General features: G+C 40.2%; 1 protein-coding gene and 1 long non-coding RNA gene across 11 annotated transcripts in view; one reads left to right on the top strand and one right to left on the bottom strand.

The window, feature by feature from the left end:
- Positions 1 to 12663, bottom strand: part of MINPP1 (multiple inositol-polyphosphate phosphatase 1) — a 125857-nt gene extending 113194 nt beyond the window's left edge. For 3 of the 8 annotated variants that reach the window (XM_035008568.1, XM_035008567.1, XM_035008566.1), the window contains exons 1-3: positions 11981 to 12659; positions 8814 to 9011; positions 3272 to 3369 (exon numbers count right to left, since the gene is read on the bottom strand). In XM_035008568.1, coding sequence (XP_034864459.1) covers positions 3272 to 3369; positions 8814 to 9011; positions 11981 to 12617 — 933 coding nt within the window. In that variant the 5' untranslated portion in view covers positions 12618 to 12659. Of the gene's footprint in view, positions 1 to 3271; positions 3370 to 8813; positions 9012 to 11980 lie in introns of all 8 variants that reach the window. The other 5 variants (XM_035008565.1, XM_035008564.1, XM_035008563.1 and 2 more) reach the window with 4 other exon arrangements.
- Positions 12664 to 12779: 116 nt separating this feature from the next.
- On the top strand, positions 12780 to 17201 carry LOC118012972. Of its 3 annotated transcripts, none has more exons than XR_004679886.1 (3): positions 12780 to 13676; positions 14110 to 14179; positions 16246 to 17201. It is a non-coding gene; the product is annotated as an uncharacterized LOC118012972 (long non-coding RNA). The 3 variants fall into 3 exon arrangements; XR_004679888.1 differs by having other exon boundaries at positions 12780 to 13623; XR_004679887.1 differs by having other exon boundaries at positions 12780 to 13505.
- The last annotated feature ends 7986 nt before the right edge of the window (positions 17202 to 25187 follow it).

Consider the following 25187-nt stretch of genomic DNA (forward strand, 5'->3'; position numbering starts at 1 on the left):
CCACCCAGGCGCCCCACCACTGGATTATTATGAAGCAAATCCCAGACATCACTTTATTTCATCTGTAGATAAAGTATATAAACCTATTTCACAGTGAAAAGTTCTAAGCAGAGAGAAATTATTTTCCATCAAATCAGTGAAAAAGAAAATAATCATAGGAAACATAAATCAAAAGAGAACTTTGTATTTTTAAATGAAGAAACTTACTTGCTTTTTAATATAAAAAAGGAAGCTTTTATTCAATTAATTTAATAAACATGTATTTCAAATTTTCAGATCACAGTCAATTAAATAAAGTTCTTTATTTACAAAGGTAAAAAAGTACCTCCGCAATGGAGAAGTCTGCCAGGCATCACTTTAATCAAATGATCAAACAGGTCATCATCAATAATGTGACAAAAAGACATGCACTGAGGACACATCATTTACACAGTATTCTTGTCAAAAATGCTTAAACTTTAATCAAAAGCTGAAAATCAGACACAAAGGCATTCTGCCAAAAAAAAAAAAAAAAAAAGGCTTGGACACCTGTAAAATGCCAGTGCATAAAAGACAAAAGGCTGGAGTACCTCTCTAGATTAAAGGAAACTAAAAAGACATGACAAGTAAATGCAATGAGTGATCCTTCTTTAGACCCTGTATTTAAAGAAAAAAAAAAGCTCTAAATACAGAACCTTATTAAGACAAATATGAAAACTTCAATATTGGCTATATACTAGATAATACTGCACTATTACATATATATGTAAAAAAATTATATTTTGTCTATGTAGCAGAATGTTCTTTTTTTTTTAGACACATACCCAAGTATTGAAGGGTGAAGTGCTTTGATGTCTGCAAAGAAAAAAGATTATATATATGTGGTAGATGCCCCCCAAAGATGTCTACATCCTAATCCCTAGAACCTATGACTATGCTCTCTTACGTGATAAAAGGGAATTTGCAGGTGTGATTAAGGATCTTAAAATGAGAAAATTATTCTGGGCTACCTACATGTGCCAAGGTAATCACAAAGATCCTTATAAGGAGTAGTTAGGAAGGACAGTCAAGAGTAGGAGATATAACCATAGAAGCAGAGGTCAGAGTGATTTAAAAAAAAAAAAAAAAGATTCTAGAGACTGGAAAAGGCAAGGAACAGATTTTCCTCTTGAGCTCCACAAAGAACACACTACTTGCATCTTGATTTTAGCGCTGTAAGATTCATTGTGAATATCTGACTTCCAGAACTATAAGATAATAAATTGGTATTGTTTCAGACCACTAAGTCTGTGGTAATTCTTTATGGCAGCAATAAGAAACTGCTTTATGTGGAGAAAAACAAATGTGGCAAAGAAAGGTTAACAACTGGTGAATATAGATGAAGAATGTGTTTATTGTATCATTCTTTCAATTTCTGTCAGTTTGAAATTTTTCAAAATAAGTTGCAGGAAAAAAAAGAGAGAGAAACTCTTCATAAGCAATAATAAAGAGACAAAAGAATAATCCCAAAAAGGGGGGCGGTGAAGAAAAAGAAAAAGTCAAGTAGTATAGAATCTTAGAATTATAGGGGGTGTACCTGAGTAACCCAAGAGTTCCATCTTCTAACAGATGTGGGAATCAAGGTACAGGAAGCCTAAGTGCAACTTGAACCCAGATCATGACTTCCAGGGTTTTCGGAGTACGTCAAACTACCTCCCAGAAGAGACAGATGCACAAAAAGCAACAGTAAAACGTTTCAAAGGAGAAGGATTCAAATAAGGAACAGGGAGGGAAAGCAGCAGGTATCCCAAGGATGAAGAGGTGGAGGCTGGCTAGGATGTGAGGTGTGCATCCTCAGCACGGGGAAAGCAGCTTGCACTTAAACCAGAAGCCGCTGGTACTTGGAAGACACCACAGGGACTTAGGTGCGCACGACAGGAGCAGTGCAGAGAGCAGGGCCCGGTGAGCATGTGCCAAGCATCCCACCAAGGGCAGTAACCTGGGCAAATGAAGTTTTTCTTCTAAGAGGTGACTTTCCCTTGGCCAATGCCCAACAATCATTTACACAGTACTCAAAGTTATTTCTGTTTATCAACTTTTTTCCCTAGAGCAATCTGGGCAGGGAGAAAAGGGAAGGGAGTATTTTGACCCACGTAAATGGCGACCATAAGTTTCAGTTTATACCTATACTGGCATAATTATTAATTTTATGGTCAGGAAGTTTCTAAGAGATGAGTTTTGGGCAGTTAGAGGAGAGGAGCAGACAGAGGAGAGAGAAGGCACCCATTACCACTGGTGCTCAGTGTCTGAGAGCAGTCACCGACTGAGTGTCCTCTCCTCTGCTTCCAACTCAGGGGCTAAGCCCCATTCCCACATGAGCCCAGAAACACATAAAACCACCTTTAATCTGACTGTGGTCACTCCGGTCTTTGAGTAACAAATGTTACTTGTTTATCCTCAAATGTACATTAGCGCTTGGCTTAAAAGCCTGCTGGTATCTGGCAAACAGTACACTTCTTTTCAAAATCTGATGTGAAGTTTTGAAGTTAATAATTGATTTTCACATGGCATACTGAATGTTTTATATGTATGCGAGAGATGGCTGAAGTTTCAAAAGTCCACATTCCTGAATGATCCATAGACACCCCAGAATTCTATCCAAAGTTGCTATCCTCAATGCTCACAAAAACAATTAACACTCTCCTACCCTACCTCTCTGGCTCCCAACATCCCAGAAATGACCAGAATCTGCCTCCCTTAAAGTCAGCTGAGGCCTGTCTGGCCTTCTTTCTAGAGTCTAAAAGAAGCAATATGAATGAAGAGGAAAGAAAGGAAATATGAAGCAGGCAGACAGATACGGTGGAGGACTTACTGCCATCACCAGGTGGAACACTGAGCTCAATTTATCCTGAAGAAAACTGCTAAAAAAGAAAAGTTAGGTATTTGAAAAACCATTCCTCCTCTCTGAGCTCTGGCTTCCTTTAAAAGGAATTTGTATTTTAATAGCTCTACAATCCTTCCCAGCAACAAAATCTGATGATGGGTAAAACAGGATTTTAATTGGGTGGACCTAGAAATCAAATCACCACAGAAGAATGTTTTCCAAGGTTTTCTGAACCTGAACTATAAGTATGTAGACCGCATCTGAACAATTCATCCCCTCTGCAAGGAAAATTGTAAGTTAGTTGAAGACAGTTCATGTTCCCTGCCTGCTTATTTTTTGAAAAGTACTTCAAGTAACAACAACAACAACAAAAATAATGCAAAAAAAAAAAAAAAAAAAAGGCAAAGAAACCGCAAAAGTAATACTTACCTTTGCGTCATCTATGTCAAAAACATCACACCAGGGAGATTTAACACCTTTAATTGCCAGGTCAAATGAACAGGTAAAAAAAGCTACCTGAATTAAATCTGGGGGGGGGGAAAAAGAAAGGTAAAATTTGTGAGTCACTGTTCTCCATAATCTTCCAAAGACTAAACAGCTACAGAATGCCACATGCAGTATGGTCCAAGGATCTTGGTAGGTTCAGCACAGAGAAAAGATGATTCGGCTTTTTCTTATCAGAGAATTAAGAGCCACTCTGTACAATCCAAACAGGCAGACCTGGAGCTGTCAGGAAGAAACCATGAGGAGGTAGAAATTTCAGTCCAATGAAACTAAGACATTTAACTGGTAACTAAAAGTTACAATTTTTTCTGGTTTTAAAAGTAATGTGCTTGTTAAGAGCACATTTACCTACCAAATCCAACAGAGTTTAACCCAAAACTTGCTAAACGTAACTTGATTTTGTTCATTTTAGAGGGCTGGAGGAGGGAAGTTATAAAAGCTTTTAGTCCCCATCTGAAAATGAGGAATAACAAAGTACATTTACTGAACAGTTCTCTTAACGACACAACACTTCATGTTCTAACTATTAGGCAGGAGTACAGAGAGAAGGATACAAAAACAGAGCGAGGACTGCAGAAGGTGGAGAGGGGGCAGAGTAAATCGGGGGTGAGGAGGGAGGGGAAACCTAGGGCCAAGAAGGAGAGAAACAAAGAGGGAAAAATCACAGACTGGAGAGAGAGAGCGTGCTTACAGCATCCGTTTTTTTCAGACTTAGTTGCTCAGGCAGGCAGCAGATTTCAGATTAAGTTACCTGGCATTTTTACATTGCGAATGAGCTGATTATATTACCTTTAGATACCCCTGGGTTTTGAAGAGAAGGGTAGGGCACCAAGTCCCTGGCTAGGAGAGCTGGCCGTGCTATCTGGTCACAGGCATGTGGCTGCTACTCAATGCTACAGAGAAAAAGGAAGCCACTGCGGGGCTTTTTACCTTCAGTGTCTTTCCTCGTTCCCAAGGAACCAGGATGGAGTTTAAAGAACTTCCCTAAGGCCGTATATAGTACAAAAAGAATATTTAATTGAGAACACACATAAAAGCCATTTAAAGACTTTGCTTGAGGGGTACCTGGGTGGCTCAGATGGTTAAGCATCTGCTGTTGGCTCAGGTCATGATCCCGGAGTCCTGAGATCGAGCCCCGCATCGATCTCAGCAGGAAGCCTGCTTCTCCTTCTCCCACTCCCCCTGCTTGTGTTCCCTCTCACTGTGTATCTCTCTGGCAAATAAATAAATAAAATCTTAAAAAAAATAAAATAAAATAAAAAAATAAAAACTTTGCTTGAATAAATGAAAGGGTTGATAATCCTAATACCTAACATAATACAGTGACTTCTAAATACCATGGATGTTTGATGAAAAGAACCTGTCTCATTCACACTCAAAGTTCTAGTTCTGAAACAATGAAAGTCAATCCTAATGGTCTATTCTTTAACTGGAAGGAGGCTGACAGAAAAATTTCACCAAAAAACACTTCAGAGGACGACAGGCTTTGAGACCTAACTCAGCCACTAATCATCCAGAGCAGGTGGCTCCAGCCTCTTGGGTCTCAATCTTCCCACCTGCAAAACAGGTGGAACTCTCAAGAGGAGTTACAGCCCTGACCCGCCTATTATGACCATGCTGACTTCTTGGCCAGTCTTTTGGAACCTCAAAAATATTTCAGATAGATCAAAGATTTAAACATTAAAAAACTGGGCGCCTGGGTGGCTCAGTCATTAAGCGTCTGCCTTGGGCTCAGGTCATGATCCCAGGGTCCTGGGATCAAGCCCTGCATCGGGCTCCCGCTCAGCAGGAAGCCTGCTTCTCCCCCTCCCACTCCTCCTGCTTGTGTTTCCTCTCCCACTGTCTCTGTCAAATAAATAAATAAAATCTTCAAAAAAAAAAAAATAAATGAACATTAAAAAACCAAGATAAAGGAAGACGTAAGAAAATAGAATAATCTTGGAGTCAGAGAGGATTCCTAGGCAAAAGACAACACTGAACCGCCAAGATGAAGACAGACGTGGCTATATGAAAGACATAATGGGTACAAAGACATCTAAACCTAAAAAGTGAGCAACTAATTAACAGAAAATGTCAGCAATATACAATAAGCAAAGGATTTATCCTTTGTCAAGCAAAGTTAAAGGATATATAATTAATATATCTATAACACATAAAGAGCAAGAAAAACATAAAAATAATCTGATAGAAATGGACAAGATAAGGAAGAGGCAAACCCCAGAAGGAATGCAAGTAGCTAGCAGACACAGGAAGACATGCTCATCTTCACAAGTGACTAAAGAAATGCAAATTAAAGCTAAATACCATTTTTCATTAATCAAATTGGCAAAAAATCAAAATGACTAATAACAGCCACTGTTGGGTAAGACAGGGGAAAATGAGCATTCTCATATATTGTTGATATAAATTTCTACACTTTCAGAGAGCAATTTGGAAGTATATGTCAAGGTGTAAAATATTCATTGTCCTTAACCCAACAATTCCACCTACAGTTATTCACCTTATAAATTCTCAAGGGCAAAACCAGATTATAAAAATGTTCACCGCAGCATCATTTGAAAGGGTGAAAAACTAAGAAAAACCTCAGTAGGAAAATGATCTCCTACAAAAAAAATTTGCACTGTATTAGTTCCAGTCCCCTCCACCAGTAAAATCTGATGGGTTAAATAAGTTTTTAACTATCACTGACCTAGAACCTGAATCATATATCCTATGAAATCACACAGAATTCAAAAAAAACGAGACAGATTTACATGAGAAAGATATACTGCTAAGTAAAAATGAGTTACAGTAAATACATATATCATCATCCCTCTATGTTAAAAACAAAAGGATTTAAATAGCTACAGTAGTTTTGAGCTGTTACTCTGCCAGGCATTGTACTAATGCTCTGCATGAATTAATTTCATATAATCCTTGCAATAATCCTAAAAGAAAGGTAAAATTCCTATACCCATTTTATACAGAAAGAAACTATGGCCTAGAACTCTTAATTAACTTGTAAAGACCACAGAGGTAATCAACAGTATAACAGAGTCAAGATTCAAATACAGTCCATTTCCAGAACCCATGATTTTAACCACTATACTTATATTGCCCCCAAAAAGAAGTTGCTCTCAGTTACCCCATCAGTAAAACACAAATAATCCGAGACTAAAAATCGTTTTTTAAAAAATCTTCAACAGGGGTGCCTGAGTGGCTTAGTTGTTAAGCATTTGCCTTTGGCTCAGGTCATGATCCTCGCGTCCTGGGATCGAGCACCATGTCGGACTTTCTGCTCAGCAGGGAGTCTGCTTCCCCCTCTCCCACTCCCCCTGCCTGTGTTCCCACTCTTGCTGTGTCTCTCTGTCAAATAAAAAATCTTTAAAAAAAAAAAAAATCTTCAACAGTCTAATGCCCCGCTAACCAATAATAGCTAGATACTGGTATAGTTATATAAAGGAATTTGGTACATAAAGTTTAAAATGTAGGACTAAAATCACACACATTAAATAAAAAATAAAAAGTTGAGGGGCCCCTGGGTGGCTCAGTGGACTAAGTGTCTGCCTTCGGCTCATGGTCACGATACTGGGATCCAGTCCTGTGCGTCGGGCTCCCTGCTCTGCTTCTCCCTCTGCCCTTCCCTCTGCTTGCACGCGCGCATATTATCAAATTTCAGACTGAAATCATAGATACCATTCATAAAAGTTTTAAAACCTGCAAAACAATATCCCATTTATGTACAGAAACATAAATATAAAAACTGACATGGGATGATTTAAATGCTCAATTCATGGGGCACCTGGGTGGCTCAGTTGTTAAGCGTCTGCCTTCAGCTCAGGTCATGATCCCAGGGTCCTGGGATCGAGCCCCACATCGGGCTCCCTGCTCCGCGGGAAGCCTGCTTCTCCCTCTCCCACTCCCCCTGCTTGTGTTCCCTCTTTCGCTGTGTCTCTCTCTGTCAAATAAATAAATAAAATCTTTAAAAATAAATAAATAAATAAATAAAAATAAATGTTCAATTCATGACAATGACTACAGCTGGGAAGAAAAGAAGAGAAATAAAATCCCGGAGAGGCACCGAGGGACCTCAATTCATTTAAAGCAACTAATCGCAGCATGTTAAAATTTGATAAAACTGAGTTGTGGGTATATGGACATTCATTCATTATATCAGCCTTATTATTATCTATAGGCTTAAATTACTTCCCACTAAAATCATTTTTTTTAAAGATTTTATTTTTAAGTAATCTCCATACCCAACGTGGACTCACAGCCTTGAGATCAAGAGTCACCTACTCTATCAACTGAACTAGCCAGGCGCCCCTAAAATAAATAATTTTTAAAGCTCTGTAGATGGCCACAATGTTTAGCCACTTTGGGGAAAGAGAAAAAATTCAATTTTAAATGCTTGTCCAGGCATCTTCACTTTTTTGATGCTTATAAAGCATTCAGGTTCCATGACTCTAGTCTATTATTTTCCCACCATCTCCTACTTCTAGCTTTTTGGAAATTTATTCACAATATAAGAAATCCACAGTCTTTGTATGTATGTTTGTCAACATTTGCTGTATGAATTATGAATTCTTAGAAATCAGAGAAAAATCCCATTACTTTTTCTACGTTTCCTGTTGGTAGGTGAGCATGTGCCCTGGCTTCCCACCTGCTTTCCCAGCATAGTTATTAATAGTGCCCCCTTTCACCGCCTGGTGTACCGGGCTGCATGACAAAGTGCAACAGGCAGCCTGTCCACCGCAATAACTTTTGACAGACACAAGTGTTCATTCTTTTTAGCATCTCTAGGCTTAAAAGCCTCAAAGAAAATACCCACACTACTTTGCTTTTTTCACTAATACCCCCTCCTCAAAACATTAACACATACACACTTCTGAATGGCTTCAAAAGCTAAAAAATTTTATATAATTTTCTACTTTTATCATTTTATGAGGAAATAATTCAAAAAATATAATTTATATAAATAATGCTTAGAGTTGAAGCTTTATATACCTCTGCTCTCAAAAAAAAAAAAAAAAAGATTCCAGGATATAGCAAGAATCCTGTACATTAATTTACATAAGGCTCAAAGAAGTATATGAATCTCAAAACAGTAAGCATGAGGGTGCCTGGGTGGCTCAGACAGTTAAGTGTCTGCCTTTGGCTTGGGTCGTGATCCTGGGGTCCTGGGATCGAGCCCCACATCAGGCTCCCTGCTCAGCAGGGAGCCTGTTTCTCCTTCTCCTTCTGCCTGCCGCTCCCCCTGCTTGTACTCTCTCTCTAATAAAAAAATTTTTTAAATCTTAAAAAAAAAAAAAACAGTAAGCATGAGATACACAATTTTCTTGACCTAGAACATATTATTTTCTTAATGTAAAATCAATTGTGGGCCTTTAAAAGGAATTACTTTATGCTTCCATATTTTCTCATTTTCAGAGTTTGAGAATCATTTAAATTATTTCAGAGTTCGAATGAAAGATAATGGGCACATTACCTGCATTTAAATTGTTGACTGGCACTTGCAAAGTAGTTGCAACCTTTTTTAAAATGTTCTGCATTTCTGGTCCAGTTTTGAAGGCTTCTACATGATAAAGAGCCGTAGCACTCTTTTCCACTTCAGTTAAAAACTTCTCACAATGATCAAAGAACCTCATTAGTTTATCATTAATTCTTGGAGGTCCACACTCCATGTCTGAAACAGATAAAAAATTGTTTATACACATATATATATATATATATATATACACACACATACCATCAACATGAATGATAATCTCAGATTACTGAAAATTTTGTTTCAAGGGTGAAAAAGAACACTAAAAACCTGCTTATTTATTGGCATGTCTGAAATAAGCACAAACTAATCAAGAAAGACAGGGCAAAACTATTCCCCATTTGTAATGATGGTAATTCATGAGAGTATATGCTAGAAAAGACTAAAGAAAGAGACTCAGAGATAAGATGTTACGGCATTACAACACAGTGAAAAAAAAGGTGGCTGAAATAAGTATTTTCTGAAAGAAAACAAAAATAATTAGACATGAAAATCCTAAGAAGTGCAGAAATGTGTTTTGTAAGTACCGTTTGTCAGGCACAGAAAACTTGAGAAAGCAAACTGAAAACTAGCAAAGTTCCTAACTACAATGTTGAGAGACTAATTCAGCAGATCAAATCTGTTTTTCTCCTCTAAGCCAAAGTCTACATAGTGTATTTTATTTTCTCTATTAACTTTCCCAACGCTGTGTTTCTTTACAAAAGACTGCTTTGGACAAAAACTACTGACAACAGCACAAAACATCAACATTTCAGATCTTCTGTATTTCATGGTGCTTGGTGCTTCTGCTTTTGGTTTATTTTATAACTGAAGCTCCCAGATGCTTTCCACTTAGAATCACTAAGTTCCATTTTTTTCCCAATTTGGCAGCAAATATGTATTATAAAAGATCTGCAATCATGCCTCAACTACTGGGGTGCCTTTTAAGTTTTTTCAGTCATATTCAAAACACATCAATTTCAATCATTTCTCCAATAATTTACCACGAAAAGAACACCAAAAACACTACTGCTGTATACAAAATGAGAAAATCAAATCGGTCAAAGTAGTTTTGCTTTCCATGTGGGTGTGAAAAAACGTATTTGTATGTATGTGTGCGTGTCCATTTCAGGACCTCCTGAAATGTATAATCGTGCCCAACGTCACTGCCAACTGGATTACAGTAAAACAGCTTGACTCAGAAAATAAGTGACCTTTGTCCTCTCTCTGTGGCCTCAAATACAATTTCCCAAGTGGATCTGGATTCTTCGTCCTTACTATTAACTCATTATTGCTACTCTTCAAATAGAAACAAAGGTATTGGGTGCCTGGGTGGCTCCGTTGGTTAAGCGACTGCCTTCAGCTCAGGTCATGATCCTGGAGTCCCGGGATCGAGTCCCGCATCGGGCTCCCTGCTCGGCAGGGAGTCTGCTTCTCCCTCTGACCCTCCCCCCTCTCATGTGCTCTCTCTCATTCTCTCTCAAATAAATAAAATCTTTAAAAAAAAAAAAAGGGGGGGGGGGGCGCCTGGGTGGCTCAGCCGGTTAAGCGGCTGCCTTTGGCTCAGGTCACGATCCCAGGGTCCTGGGATCGAGCCCCGCATCGGGCTCCCTGCTCAGCGGGGAGCCTGCTTCTCCCTCTCCCTCTGCCTGTCTCTCTGCCTACTTGTTCTCTCTCTCTGTCAGATAAATAAATAAAATCTTAAAAAAAAAAAAAAAGGTATTGTCCTTTTGCTGTTAAGAATACAAAATCTAATTCAGTGGAGTCCCTTGAAAGCCCAGGTGTACACAACAGGCAATTATAATTATTTATATATATATATTTATATATATAGAGAGAGAGAGAGAGAGAGACTATAATGAAATAGCTAGGCAAAGAGCTCAATCTCTAAGACCTCATCCCAGGAGGGCCAGTAGCCCCTTTTTGGTATACACTATAAACACTGTGCCATGGCGAAGTACATTCTGCTTTGAATGTTCACTTAATTTAACAGATTTGTGGGGAATTTTCACTTAATCACTAAAAAGCACAATTCAACGAGTAAACAAGTCAGCCAAGAGAACCACCCACATAGCAGTAACATGACACACAATCAACAGAACCACCTCTTGGAGATGACTGAACTGCGTTAAGAGAGGATGCTACTGGAAAAATGACAAACCAGTCTACTTCTAATTTATTTTTCACTTGGGTTTAAAGCTAAACAATGTCTCACCTCATCTCTGATCTGAAAACTGGCCAACAAAATATTAACACTTGCTCATCTCTCTGACACAAACCTGTTATATTATTTTCATCCTTACTTCTAAGTTACAGAGTGAATGGACGCTGCAGAGTATAAGGGTTGAGAGACCAAGCTCTAAATCAGATTTCCTGGGTCCGTACCTAGCCATATGAAATTAGGTAGATTATTTAGTGTTCCTATCATTCAATTTCCTCATCTGTTAGGTAGGGGGAAAATACTACCAACCTCAGAGGGCTTTTGTAAGGATTTAGTGAAATAAATGTCAGGCATGCCTGGCACAAAACCATACAGCAGGCGTTAGGTGTCTGTTATTCTTAGTTATCTGTGACTATTAAACGTTTTCTGAGGGTGGGACATGGATTCCAGGCCTGACTCTGGTCCTCACACTAACCAAGGACAATTAACAAGGCACATTCCCGGGCTCAGCTTCTTCACCTGTGGAGTACAGGGCCCCACTAGATGCTCTCTCCAATTCTGCAAAAGTAATGGAATTAGGCAAGTACTGAGTGTGACCGTGACCCACAGCGACAGGGAGGGTAAGTCTACAGTATATACAAGATCAAAACAGAGAAAAAAGCACAGCAGTAAAGAAAGTTTGAGAGTCGCTTCCTGAAACAGGATGTGGGCCCAGAACCAATACGTCATTTAAAAAAAATAAAAGTCGGTCTCCTCTCCTGTCGGGTCCCCCAACGCTCGCTACCACGTCCAGCCCCTGGAAGGGGCCCACTGCGTCCCTGATGAACCGACAGAGGAGTATGCGCGGGGACAAGGGAGACACACCGCCCAGCCCCGAACGCGCGCCACGGGATGGGCACCCGGGGGACGGAAGGAGTGAGGGGCGACCGAGCCAGGGACCCTGCCCGCGGCGGCCCCGGGCCGGCACCTGCGACGTCGGGCGGCGGCAGGCCCGGGTGGTAGTGCTGCCACAGCCCCTGCAGGAAGGCGGCGCCGCTGTCCACGCAACGATGTTTGGAGCTGGTGACCAGCTGCAGGCGGCCGTAGTTCTCGAGGCTGAAGAGAGCCGGAAAGAGGGAGGCCAGGCGCAGCGCCAACTGTCGCATGTCCTGCCGCCCCTTCTCCACCAGCTGCCCGTCCATCCAGTCCGCGTACCCCAGCGGCCAGTCGGCCAGCGCGGCGCCCAGGTCGCGGCCGCCCGCGGGGCCAGCGCGCCCGTCGCCGGACCGGCGGGCCTGCAGCAGGCCGTGCAGCTGCCGCAGCTTGCGGATCTGCTTGGCCGTAGGGTAGCGGGTGCCGTGGCGGATGAGGGCGACCAGCTGCACCGGGGTGCAGGTGTCCTCCAGCAGCTCAGGGTCCCTCTGCGGCGCCTCGGGGTCCGGCAGCAGCCCGGGGTTGGCATCCTCGTAGCGGGTCTTGGTGCCGAAGTAGGGGCTGAGCGCGGAGACCGCGGGGTGCTCCGGCTCCAGGAAGGAGCAGCGCGAGAGCGACGAGAGCAGCGCCACAGCCAGGGCCGCGACCGGTGCCACGGAGACCTTGACGAGGCGCTCGGGGCCGCGGAGCATGGTGCGGCGCAGCCCTCGGAGGGCGACGTACCGGCCGCGGTTGCGACTTCCGGCTCCGGCGGGCAGGGGGCGGGCCCGGACGGCGCTTCCGGCCTGGCTCTGCGCCCCCAGGATTCGCTGCGCGGCGCGGGGGCGGCGCGTTGGCGGCGCGGGGGCGGCGCGCCCGGAGGCTCTCACCTCCCGCTCGGGTGGCGCCGGCACGAAACGCCGGGGAGCTTCGGAGACCTGTGGCTGAGGTGGAACGGGCGTCGGCGGGGCCTCCCGCGTGGGCGAGCTTCTTAGGGCAGGTGCCTCCGGGGCTGACTCAGCCGCTGCTCTGCTCTTTCGGATGCTCCGGGCGGGAATGAGCCCGCGTCTCGGAGACCCGCCGCACGGGACACCTTACAATGGCTGACTCGGGCCCCGCCCCGTTCACCGGCGGTGTTGAAAACGTGTTCTCCGAACCACCGGGGCGCCTGAGGCTGTTGTTCACAGAGTAGGTCCCCGGGCCCTGCCCCAGTTTGCCTCCCGAAGTCCAAACCTGTTCCCTGGTTGGAGTTTGATAATAGCGTGCAGCCAGGCGCACCAGAACCGGAGAGAGGCTCTGTTCTCCAGGAAACCCAATTCCCGAGCCTTCGGTAGTGTCTGGACCTGGGCTAGCGGAGCTGACTGAGCTCAGCGCCACGACACCCCGGAAGGACTGTGCGTGTTGGCATCCGAGGCTTTCAGAGTAGAGACAGCACAACCTTGATCACTTGTGATGAATCATAGCCCGTGATTGACGGCATTATTAAGTATGAGCTAATCTGCTATATGGAGCAAACATGGTCTCTGTTTACCACCACTCCAAGCTGAAACTCCGCTCGCGTGTAATTACATACTCAAGTCAGCAGCTACGTGTTGTCATAGGTTAGTGCTCAGAATCTTTGATCCAAGGGAAAAAATCATAAATCTGAACAATACGTTGGTTTCTCCACTTGACCACCAATTTGTACACTAGTTGGGAAAAGAATAAAGATTAAAGAAGGTATCTTTTTGTAATGGAGCTTTTCCTTCAAAGACACTACTAAATTGCTCTTGGTAAGCCCATCTCCATCTTAACTACTTTTCACCTTGTTGAGGTGGCTCTGGTTCAGAGAGGTGTACCTCTAAATGTTAACCACTGAACAAAATGGTGTAAAATCAAGAATAGATTCCAACTTGGACACTGCAAATTTTAAGATATTCTGTAGCAGGAAGCCATCTTTTTGTTCTTTTTTCGAGATGCCACTTTGTAGAGTGAATATTCACAGTTCGGTGATATTTTCACAGAACTTTGCTCAAATTAATATTTGGTGAACATCTACCTTTCCTTTATGGACTTTCCTAACCCTACATTTTATAGGCTGAAATGCCTGATGATATTCCGAAGTGCATTCAGCAAGCATTTGTGCCAGTTGCATGTCGTTATATTTTGCTTAATATATGTGCCTAATAATGATCACCTCTCATGCTTGATCTTTTGTATCCTCAGGAGGTACCGGGTCTTCCCAAAGGCACCATCCTTCCTAATGAAGTAACCTTTAGAGACCCTGTCTACCTACGTACGTAATCAATGACACACATTCCTACAAACTAAATTTGCCCTTAGCTTGATTTTTTTTTCCTTCCTCTCATTCCTCATCTGTTAATGTTATGCTGTTTTGTATATTTATTAAACCAGTTCCAGTCATTTTGTTGTTATGGCCAAGATGACAAATGATAAGGTTAAGCAATGCCTTCATGTTTTTCACTAGGAAAAAGCCAGAGGTAGTATAAAGAGGATATAAAGGTATTATAAAGAGTATATAAGCCTTGGATCCAGATGCCAGGCTCTGCCAGTCATTAACTGAGTGACCTTAGGAAGTAACTCAGGTTCTCTGTGCCTTAGTTTCCTATTTGAAAACTAGGAATATTAGCACCTACGTTGCGAAATTACTGTGAGAATCACAGATGACATTTAAAATTCATATAATAGGCTGCTATGAGTGGTATTTTTTATCAATTATGTTTCAGTAATATTATGTTATTCCTGTGCTAAGATTCATAGCTCTCTAGCAACTACACTGTATAAACTTCCACTGAACATTAAAATTACTTTCACAAGCAAGACATGCATCAAAGATCATTTCTTAACTTTTCTAATAATAAAAATCCACTCATCTTCCTTAAAATGAGTTTCTCATTCTTAAAGCAGTGAGTAGCTTTGAGAAGTTTTAAGTAGTAGGCAACAGGCCCTGCTCATCTTTTCATGTCAGGCCATGTCTTAATTCTCTGGCCACTCTGTCAGTTGGCGCCCTTTTAGGTAGTTGCCTACCTTGTCCAATCAGCTAGTACCCAGGAGTTTGCATGGTATAAAACATTGTTGTGTCTTGGTAAAGACCATGGATGGATCGCTTTTCCTCATGTGAGGTTGTGAGCATGATAGCAAATATATTTGACAAATCTAAGACAACATGAGAGGTAGAATGGAAAATTAGTGGTTCAGATTCCTTGAAGAGATGAGAACATGGAACCAAGAGCACAGAGAATTTGATTTGGACCAGAACAAAAGGAGACCTTATTTTTCTGAGAGAAGGTTGGAGGGATGGAATCACATGTAGATACATTTGTTGGTCTAGCAGAAGGGAATTCATGGATTCCCTTGAATCCAGGAATCCTTGAATCCCAGAATAGGATTTAGGTCTTTGGAATGTAGAAATGGATTGGATTTAGAACTGAGAGAAATAGGAAAGGATTTGCAACTGAGAGGAGTGGGAAACAAGTAAAAAGTTGGTTGGCCAGCTCTGGGGATCCAACAGAGAATGAAAGACTTGAATTGCTAGTGGTTGTGTAATTTTATCCAGAAGTGAACATTATCTGTTGTGTCCATTGGAGTGGAAAAGAAAAAAGTTGAGTTCTATTCTACATTATTCTAATTTGTCTTAAGTAGAACTTTTCTAATCAATCCACTATATTAAAGAATACGGTATTTTTGCTAGATTATTTATTCACAGGACTTCTAAAATAATTGTTCCATTCTTAAGATTGCATGGTGTCAAATACAGTATTTTAAGTTACAGATATCTATAATATTTTTTTCAATGTTACTAAAGAAGAGGCTTTCTGGTGAAGAAACAGTAAAGAAAGGAAAGGCTAAATGCTTTGGGGGATAGGGTAGGCTGTCTATGTAAGCATAGAATATATTGATTAAAAGCATGGTTCTGAAGTTAGACTTTCTGGTTCTCAAATTCCAGCTTCATCACTTAATATCTGTGAGATCTTGAGCGAGTTAAACTGTTGCCTCAATTTGTTTTCATCTATAAATTGGGGATAATACCTATGTTATGCAGTTGTTGATAAGATTAAGTGAGGCAGTTTACATAAAGACTTTATATAGTTCCTGGCCCCTAATCAATTTGTAACTTTTACTGAACATAATTAAAATGTTTCTTGTTACTGCTTTTCCTTTAACCAAGTAAACTGACAATGGCCAGTTTGTCATAGATATTTGTTATCTTACAACTACATTAAGCAACTAACTTTGTGCCTACACCAAGAAAGTTTTAACTCTAGTATCTTACTGCCCTGCTGTTTCATCTTTCCTTTCCTGGTTATTGATTTAGTGCTTATTTGTTCTTTATTGCTGTAGAAACAACCACCAGAAGAAGGGTCCATGTGTATGGACAGGGCTGGAGTGATCCATGCTTCAACATCAGTCCATTCAACCCTGCTTGAATGCAGAGGTTGCATAGATCACCAGAATCCATGGATAAGATACTACATTGTTCCCCAGCATATAAAAGCCAAGCTGAATTGTTTAACGTTGTGTTTCAGTTGATGAGTAGAACTTCACTGAACCGTGCACAATGATGGAGGTGACTTGCTTTTTTACATTCTCTGTTTTACCTTGCTAAGGGAGTTATTTTGCAGTGACAAAGATTCTCTTCTAGTGTCTCGACACATCCTAGGACTTTGATGTGAATTCTTCCCTCCCATCAAATGTTGGTTCTAAATCCATTGAACTATTTTGGAAACCGGATACAATGTTTAAATTGCCAGTATTCTTGCTGTGCTTTGCTACTTCCATTTAATAGGAGGAAACTGTAGCTATTCACTTTCTCCTCCTGTTCTGTAATGATTTTCCTGTACATGCCAGTACTGTTGCTCAGCGGCATAATTTCCTCCAGAAGTCTGCTCCGAAAGATCTTGTTATCCCATCACAAAGATGAATAATGGGTTCTAAATCTCGGGAAAAAAATTTCTCTTCTTCCCTGTATTTTTCAAGAACAAGCATAGACAATAGCAATTGTTTAAACGTCTTATTTTTTCTGAAATGTTTTCCAAAATTGGAAAATCTCTTTGAGCAATTTGACCTTTAAGACAATGGGTTAGCTGACTTTAAAGCCATCAGTATTTCCTTATTCCCAAGAACAGAGAACTTTCAGAGAAAAGTTATTCATTAGCTCTTTATCAGAAAGAACATTTTTTACTTAGTACATTAATGTCAATTTCATGTTGTCTCCCTAGCCCATGCATGAAACAGTCTTTCAGTTTTTGTTCACTATTTTTATTATTTATTTATTTATTTATTTGACAGAGAGAGAGAGAGAGAGGGAGAAAGAAAGGACAAGCAGGGGGAGCGGCAGGCAGAGGAAGAGGGAGAAGCAGGCTCCCTGCTGATCAGAGAGCCCCAACATGGGGCTTGATCCCAGGACCCTGGGATCATGACCTGGGCCGAAGGCAGACACTTAATCAACTGAGCCACCCAGGCACCCCTGTTTACTATTTTCTTGTAACATAAATCCATCTTTCTTGGGTTGAGTTACTTGCCTATATTGTATATCAGTAAGTATTAAAATCCAACATTACCTAAGCTAGAAAAGCAATGTTGGCATCTGTTAGCAGTTGCTGCTAACTCATTCTTAGTTAATACCTTAGATGCAAGAGCCATGGTGAAAACTTTTTTGATACTTAAATATCCACCCCTTACATCAAGTAGACTGTCAGGAATTACTTGTTAAAAGGGTGTATGTATGAATGAATAAATGAGATAGAACAAACAGTGTGGGAACATAAAATGTGGAAATAATATTGCTGTGTATTTATGCAACATAATTATTTTACCTTCCCAGTTATCCTATGACCTATGAAGAACAGTATTTATATCATGTTGTGGATGTGGAAATCAAAGAGAGGTTAGATGCCTTGCCAAAATCATTTCATCTAACAAGTACTTAGTACAACCAGTTCTAGAATATGATAAGTGGAAAGAGAGCTATCTTTGTGTTTCTTTTCCTGATACCTACCTATTCCTGACAAATGAACAGTGACCTCAAAAAGTATCATTTGTAGATGGGGCTAAAAGGATAAATATTGCACATAATACTATAGCAGTTATATTAGTTAACCCATTCAACATTTATTCTCCCTTTTTTCTTGGAATCAGTGTGTATGTATTCACCTCTCAGGAAGGTCACTCTGTCCCCACTTAAGGAAAAAGTCCTGATTGGTTTAAACCAATCCTGGTAATTATATTTTTCTTGCCAGTTTTGGTTTAGGAAAGAGCATGTAACTAAATTCTAGTCACAGAGATAGGAGGGGCAGTCTACTTAGCAGTTTCTGAGAAAGTTTTTTTGGTTCTAAGAAAGACAAATGATAGGGTGATAAACAGTCAACACATTATAGGATGAGTGAATCAGAGATCCTAATGACTCGAAGAAATATTGCAGTTGGCACAGTTAAATATTCTGGAAGGGAAGGAGTTGGTATTCAGTGAATGAAATGCCTCAAATGGATATTTCAAAGATGGTGGAGTACTTGTTATTGATTAAATGAGACAGTTTCAAACATAAGATCAAGAAAATTTAGCCAAGGCAAGTTCTAAAATACAAATCCTTTAGAATTAAGAAGGTACAAACAAACAAACAAACAAAAAATGGAGAGGCCAAGAAGTCCTGGCTCAAAACTTTTGCTCCTGTTTCTAAACTTCTATTCTTGCAGGATTTAAGCCCCACTAGATTTTCACCTTCTACTATTCCATGCACCTCTACCTCTATCCACCTCTTAAAAATTCCCAGCTCACTCGGCATCTATTCCATGAAATTTATTTCTAAAATTTTATTTTATACCAACATTTTATTTTTAATAGATGCAATTCATGGTTTGGAAAGATGAGAGATATTCAAAGCACAGAGATACCAATAATTTTAAATATAATCTTAAAAAAATGCTTAAAATGCAAAAGAGTGATACACTTGAGGAAGAGGCAACTTTTCTGGACATTAGCATGTCCAAATGCAATGACTAGACTTGCTGCAGCCATCTTAGAACCAGTGAGGAGCCAGCTTGAAAACAAAGCCAACACAGTGAGATGACATGGCCAATTGTGGAAAGAACCTGAGTCCTTCATGATGCCATTGAGCTGATGAATGAAACCTGGAGTATACCGCCTCTGGGCTTCCTGTCATCTAAGGTAATAATCGTCTTTACTGTTTGAACTAGTGTTTCATTATTTTCCGTAGAAAGTCCTAATTGGTGTATGTAATTATTAACCCCACTTAACCCCTTCGGTTAAACCTGTCATGTCTTTCTTGATTTTGCTGAAGTTACCTGATCCCATCTCCTTAGACCTGACCTTGGGTGTCTCACTCAGAATGATCATGGTTTATGAAGCATGGGAAGTCCAAGGAAGAGGAGGAGGTAGGTGGTCAGCATGAGATATCTGGTTATGGAGATCTGGGTCAGACAAGGTGACGTTTGAAAGCTAAGCAAGAGATGCAAATGAAGCAGAGAGAAGTCAGCTCTTCCAAGCACACCCTTAGAAAGCTAGTCTTAGGGACTGAGGAGCACAATTATGGGGAGAGTTGTGGAATCACATTATAGTAATGGTGTCACTTAGATCCATGCTTTTCTCTCAAGGGGAGAAATCATTGTTCATAGGCTATCAGAGGATTCTTGTCATGCTTGTTTTCTACAGAAATAGACCAAGTTCTGATGTGTTTCATGATGACGCCATAGTCTAAAAATGAGAGACTTGATTTCAGTTTTTCCTGTAGGTGCCAAGAGGCTTGTGGTGTTGTTGTTTCAAGGCTGACACAGTCTTGGAAACTAGAGGATGGCCTTAATGTTCAGTCTGGGGTAGCTCTCCTTCATGACCTTAAGCCTTTTCTGAACATCTTCATAAAGACATAGTAATATTCTGTTAATTATATGACAGGTGTTCATGTGGATTTAAACAGTAAATCTAACAAGTAGGCTATTCTTTGTCTGATGGCACAGAGGTACTTATTTATTTTTACATTTTAGGTATTTGAGGAAAAAACTAATTCAGGAATATATTAAACTGAGTTTGAAGCCATAAAGAGGAAGAAAATAATAAGGATAATAAGGATTAGAGCAGAAATAAATGAAATAGAGAATACAAAAACAATAGAATCAATGAAACCAAACACTGGTTCTTTGGAAAGATCAACAAATTGACAAACCCTTAATTAGATTAAGAAAAAAGAGAATACTTAAACTACTAAAATCAGAAGCTAGGGGCGCCTGGGTGGCTCAGTTGTTAAGCGTCTGCCTTCGGCTCGGGTCATGATCCCAGGGTCCTGGCATTAAGTCCCACATCAGGCTCCCTGCTCAGCAGGAGTCTGTGTCTCCCTCTCACACTCCCACTGCTTGTGTTCCCTCTCTCGCTGTGTCTGTCTCTGTCAAATAAATAAATAAATAACATCTTTAAAACAAAATACAATAAAATCAGAAACTAAAGAGGGGATGTTACTACTGATTAAAGGAATAAAAAGCATTATAAGAGAATACTATGAGCAGCTGTATACCAAACAAATTGGATATCCCGGAGGGAATGGACAAATCCCGTAGAAGCACTCAAACTACCAAAACTGACTCAAGAAAAAAGAAAATATGAATAGACCCATAACAAGTAAGAAGACTGGATCAGCAATCAAAAATCTCCCAACAACTTGGGAATTATTAAGGGAAGGTGATAGACTAGCATCCCAACTAGTATAAGATTCAAGGGCAGAGTACCATTCTGGAAGCAACATACTGATGTACATGGGGGAACAGAGATCAAAAGAAAAAGCGAACAAAAGGCATGGATGGTGAAGGTGCTTATCGTTTCTATTATGTGGGTATAAAAGCTTTCTGTGGCCCTCTTGAATTAGTGCTTCTCATTATTCACTGTAACAAAGTGATGTGGTTTCTATTTATGAAAAAAATAACAACACATTCAATAAAAAAAAAAAACTCCCAGCAAAGAAAAACCTTCTATTAAATAAATAGAAGAGGAGAAATACTTCTCAACTCATTCTATGAGGCCAGCATTACCCTGATACCAAAGCCCGAGAAGACACTACAAGAAAATTAGACAATATCCTTTCTGAATGTAGACACAAAAATCCTCAACTGATGCTAGCAAATAGAATTCAGCAGCATATAGAAAGGATTATACACCATGACCAAGGGGGATTTATCCCAGAAATGTAATAATGGTTCAGCATACAAACTCAATCGATGTAACACAGCACATGAATAGAATAAAGGTGGGGGAGAACCACATGGTCATTTCAACTGATGTGGAAAAAGCACTTGACAACATCTGACATCCCTTCATAATAAACTAGGAATAGAAGAGAACCTTCTCAGCATGATAAAAGATAAATATCAAGGGGTGCCTGGGTGGCTCAGTTGGTTAAGCGACTGTCTTCAGCTCAGGTCATGATCCTGGAGTCCCGGGATCGAGTCCCGCATCGGGCTCCCTGCTCGGCGGGGAGTCTGCTTCTCCCTCTGACCCTCCTCCCTCTCATGCTCTCTGTCTCTCATTCTCTCTCTCTCAAATAAATAAATAAAATCTTAAAAAAAAAAAAAAGATAAATATCAAAAAACCCACAACTAACATCATGGAGAAGGAATGAAAGCTTTTCCCCTAATATCAGGAACAAGACAAGGATGCCTGTTTTTGCCACTTCTATTCAACATAGTATTGGCAGTTCCAGAGGAATTAGACAAGAAAAAAAGAAATAAAGTGCAGCCATATTGGAACAGAAGAAGTAAAACTGACTATACCATAGATTACATAAATGTAGAAAACATAAAGAATACATGCAAATATGCATACATACCCCCCCCACACACACACTCCTTTTAGGGATAATTAATTAATTTAGCAAAGTTGCAGGATACAAAAATCAGTTGAATTTTTATGCACTAGCAGTGAAAAATCTGAAAAGGAAATTAAGACAATCCCATTTGCAATACCCTCCAAAAGAATAAAATTCTTAGGAATAAATTTAACCAATGAGGCACAAAACTTTCACACTGAAAACTACAAAATATTGTAAGAATTAGAGAAAACCTAAATAAATGGAAAGGCATCCTGTGTTCATGGGTTGGAAGACTTAATATTGCTAAGATGACAGTATTACCCAGAGTGATATGCACATTCAGTGTAATCACTATCAAAATCCCAACAGTGCTTTTTAAAAAATGGAAAAGCCCATCTTAAAATTCATATGGAACTTCAAGGGACCCAGAATAACCAAAACAATCTGAAAAAGAACAAAGGTGAAAGACTCACATTTCCTGCCCTTAACACTTACTACAAAGCTACAATACTCCAAACAGTGTGGTACTGACATAAGGAAGACATACAAACCAGTGGACTTGAGAGAGTTGAGAACTCAGAAATAACTTTCACATCTATGATCAACTGATTTTCAACTAAGTTGCCAAGACCATTCAGTAAGGAAAGGGCGGTCTTTTAACAAATGGTGTTGGGATATCCACATTCAAAAGTATGAAGTTGGACCCTTACTTTACACCGTATACAAATATTAACTCAAAATGGATCAAAGACCTAAATTTAAAAGCTATAAAAGTTAAAAATTAAACACTATAAAACTCAGGGGGAAAAAAAGGAAAAAGTCTTCATAAACTTAGGTTTGGCCATATTTTCTTAAATATGACATCAAAAACACAAGTGATAATAGAAACGATAAGTTGGACTTCAAGAGAGTAAAAAGGCAACCCATGGAATGGGAGAAACTATTAGCAAATCATACACCTGATAAGGGACAAATATCCAAAATATATAGAAAATCCTATAACTCAACCACAAGAACACAAACCTAATTTTCTAAATGGGCAAAAGATTTGACTAGACATTTGCCCCCAAAAGATACACAGATGGTCAGTGAGCACATGAAAAGATGCAAATCAAAAACACAGGAAATATCATGTCACGCCTACTAGGATGGTTAAAATATAAAAGAAAGTAATTACTAGTTGTGGTGAAAATGTGGAGAAAGTAGAATTCTAGTACATTGCTTGTGGGAAAGTAAAATGGAACAGCTACTGTGGAAAACAGTTTGGCAATTCCTCAAAAAATTACACATAGACTACTTTATCATCCAGCAATTCCACTCCTAGTGTATAACCAAAACATGGGCTCAAACTGATACTCATACAGCAATATTCATAACAGCATTAGTCACAACAGCTAGAAGGTAGGAACAACCCAAGTGTCATCAACATCAGTGGGTAACCAAAATGTGGTATTACACGTACAATGGAATATTATTCAGTGATAAAAAGAACAAAGTACTGGGGTGCCTGGGTGGCTCAGTCAGTTAAATGTCCAGCTCTTGATTTTGGCTCAGGTCATGATCTCAAGGTCTTGAGATTGAGCCCCGCATTGGGCTCCCCGCTCAGTGTGGAGTCCACTTGAAATTATCTCTCTCCCTCTCCCTCTGCTCCTCCCCCCACTCACATGCACTCTCTCCCTCTCTCTCAAATAAATAAATACATCTTAAAAAAAAAAAAGAAGTACTTATACATGCTACAACATGGTTGATCCTTGAAAAATATTATGGTAAGTAAAGTAAACCAGACAGAAAAGGACAAATATAATGTACCACTTAAATGAAATATCTAAAATAGGCAAATTCATGGAGACAGAAAGTAGATTCGAGGTTTGCAGGGGCTGGGAGGAGGAGGGAATGGGAGTTATTGCTCATTGGATACAGGGTTTCTGTTTGGGATGATGAGAGAGTTTTGGAAATGGTGGTGATATTTGCCCGACATTGTGAATATAATTAACACACTACATTGTATACTTAACAATGGTTAAAATGGCAAACTTTATGTTATGTATATTTTATCACAATAAAAAAAAATAGTTTGTCTTGCAAGTTGGTGAGTACATTGTTTGGGAGTATGAAATAATTCACCCAGAGGATAAACATCATGATGGTTGTTTGCATCTCAATTTAGCCTGTGTACACAGAATACACATTTGCCATGACCTTGTAGTACACTACTCTATCAAAACATTGATAATTATCCAAATTAGGAAAACATATTGAATCAGAAATGGCATTATTTTTATCAACTGGTTACACCTAAAGAAAAGCAGATTTTATTAGTGAAAAATGAGAAGATAGAAAGTTGTCTGTAGATCTGGTGAAATTTCAGGGCAGTTTCCAGGTTAAATGGCCTGATCATTTTAAATGACTCTGGTAGGCTAAATAATGACCCCAGTGTTCACATCCAAATCCCTGGGACCTGTGAATACGTGACCTTACACAATAGAAAGGGACTTTGCAGATGCGGTTAAGTTAAGGATCTTGAGATGGGGAGAGTATGTGGTATAAGCAAGTCATCACCAGGGTCCCTCTGGAAGGTAAGAGGGTCAGAGTGAAGAGAGGCGATGTGGGCCTGCAGCTTTGGGGGAGGAGGTGAGGTGATGAGAGGCACAGAGGTTAGAGTGATAGCTGGGCCACTCACCAAGGAATGTGGGCGGCCTCTAGGAGCCCGTGGCCAGAACAGTTAAGGAAGTGGGTTCTCCCTACGGAGCCTCACCAGGAAAGCTGTCCTGTGGACCCATGTTAAACTTCCCATCTCCAGACCTTACCATAATAAACTCATGTTAAGTCGCTAAGTTTGTCATAATTTATTACAGCAGCAACACAATTAATGCAATGACAAATTTTACTTCCAAAGTCATTGTTACTTTTTTGAGAAACAGTTTTATCACAAGCACTATTTTTATGTCACTCACTTAAGATTGTGGGTTTGAGAAGGATTGTTCTTGCTGAAGAGAGTAATGTAGATAATACTACCACTTACAATGCATTCGCCAGCAAAGCATTGTGCTGAAAGCTTTGCGTACTTTATTTCAAAAATCCTTACCACCTTTTCAGATGGGTACCATTACCTCATTGTACAGATGAGGAAACAGGCTCCATGAGGTTAATTTCTTTAAGGTCCTACAGTAGTGGTGTGACTGGGCGTGTGCCCAAGGAGGAGGAGAATAGCCAAGAGCTAAGCTATTTCTGTTTCTTGTAATGGATTAAAGACAGTTGTTACCTATAAGAGAATGGAAGTCTGAGAGAAAAGAAAGAAGATAGAAAGAGATGTTGGGATGGGCAGTTCCGTGCATTCGGGAAAGTTTGGTTCAGGATAGCTTGGCTCTCATTCACCTGGGGAGTTGAGGAAAGCAGGAAGCAACCAGCCATTTCTATGTTGGGCATTTGAAAGTCAAATATTCACATGCCTTAGATATTCCCAAAAGAAAGACCT

The sequence above is a fragment of the Mirounga leonina genome, unplaced genomic scaffold (assembly GCF_011800145.1).
Source record: "Mirounga leonina isolate KUSES-001 unplaced genomic scaffold, KU_Mleo_1.0 Mir_152, whole genome shotgun sequence".
Lineage (NCBI taxonomy): Eukaryota > Metazoa > Chordata > Mammalia > Carnivora > Phocidae > Mirounga > Mirounga leonina.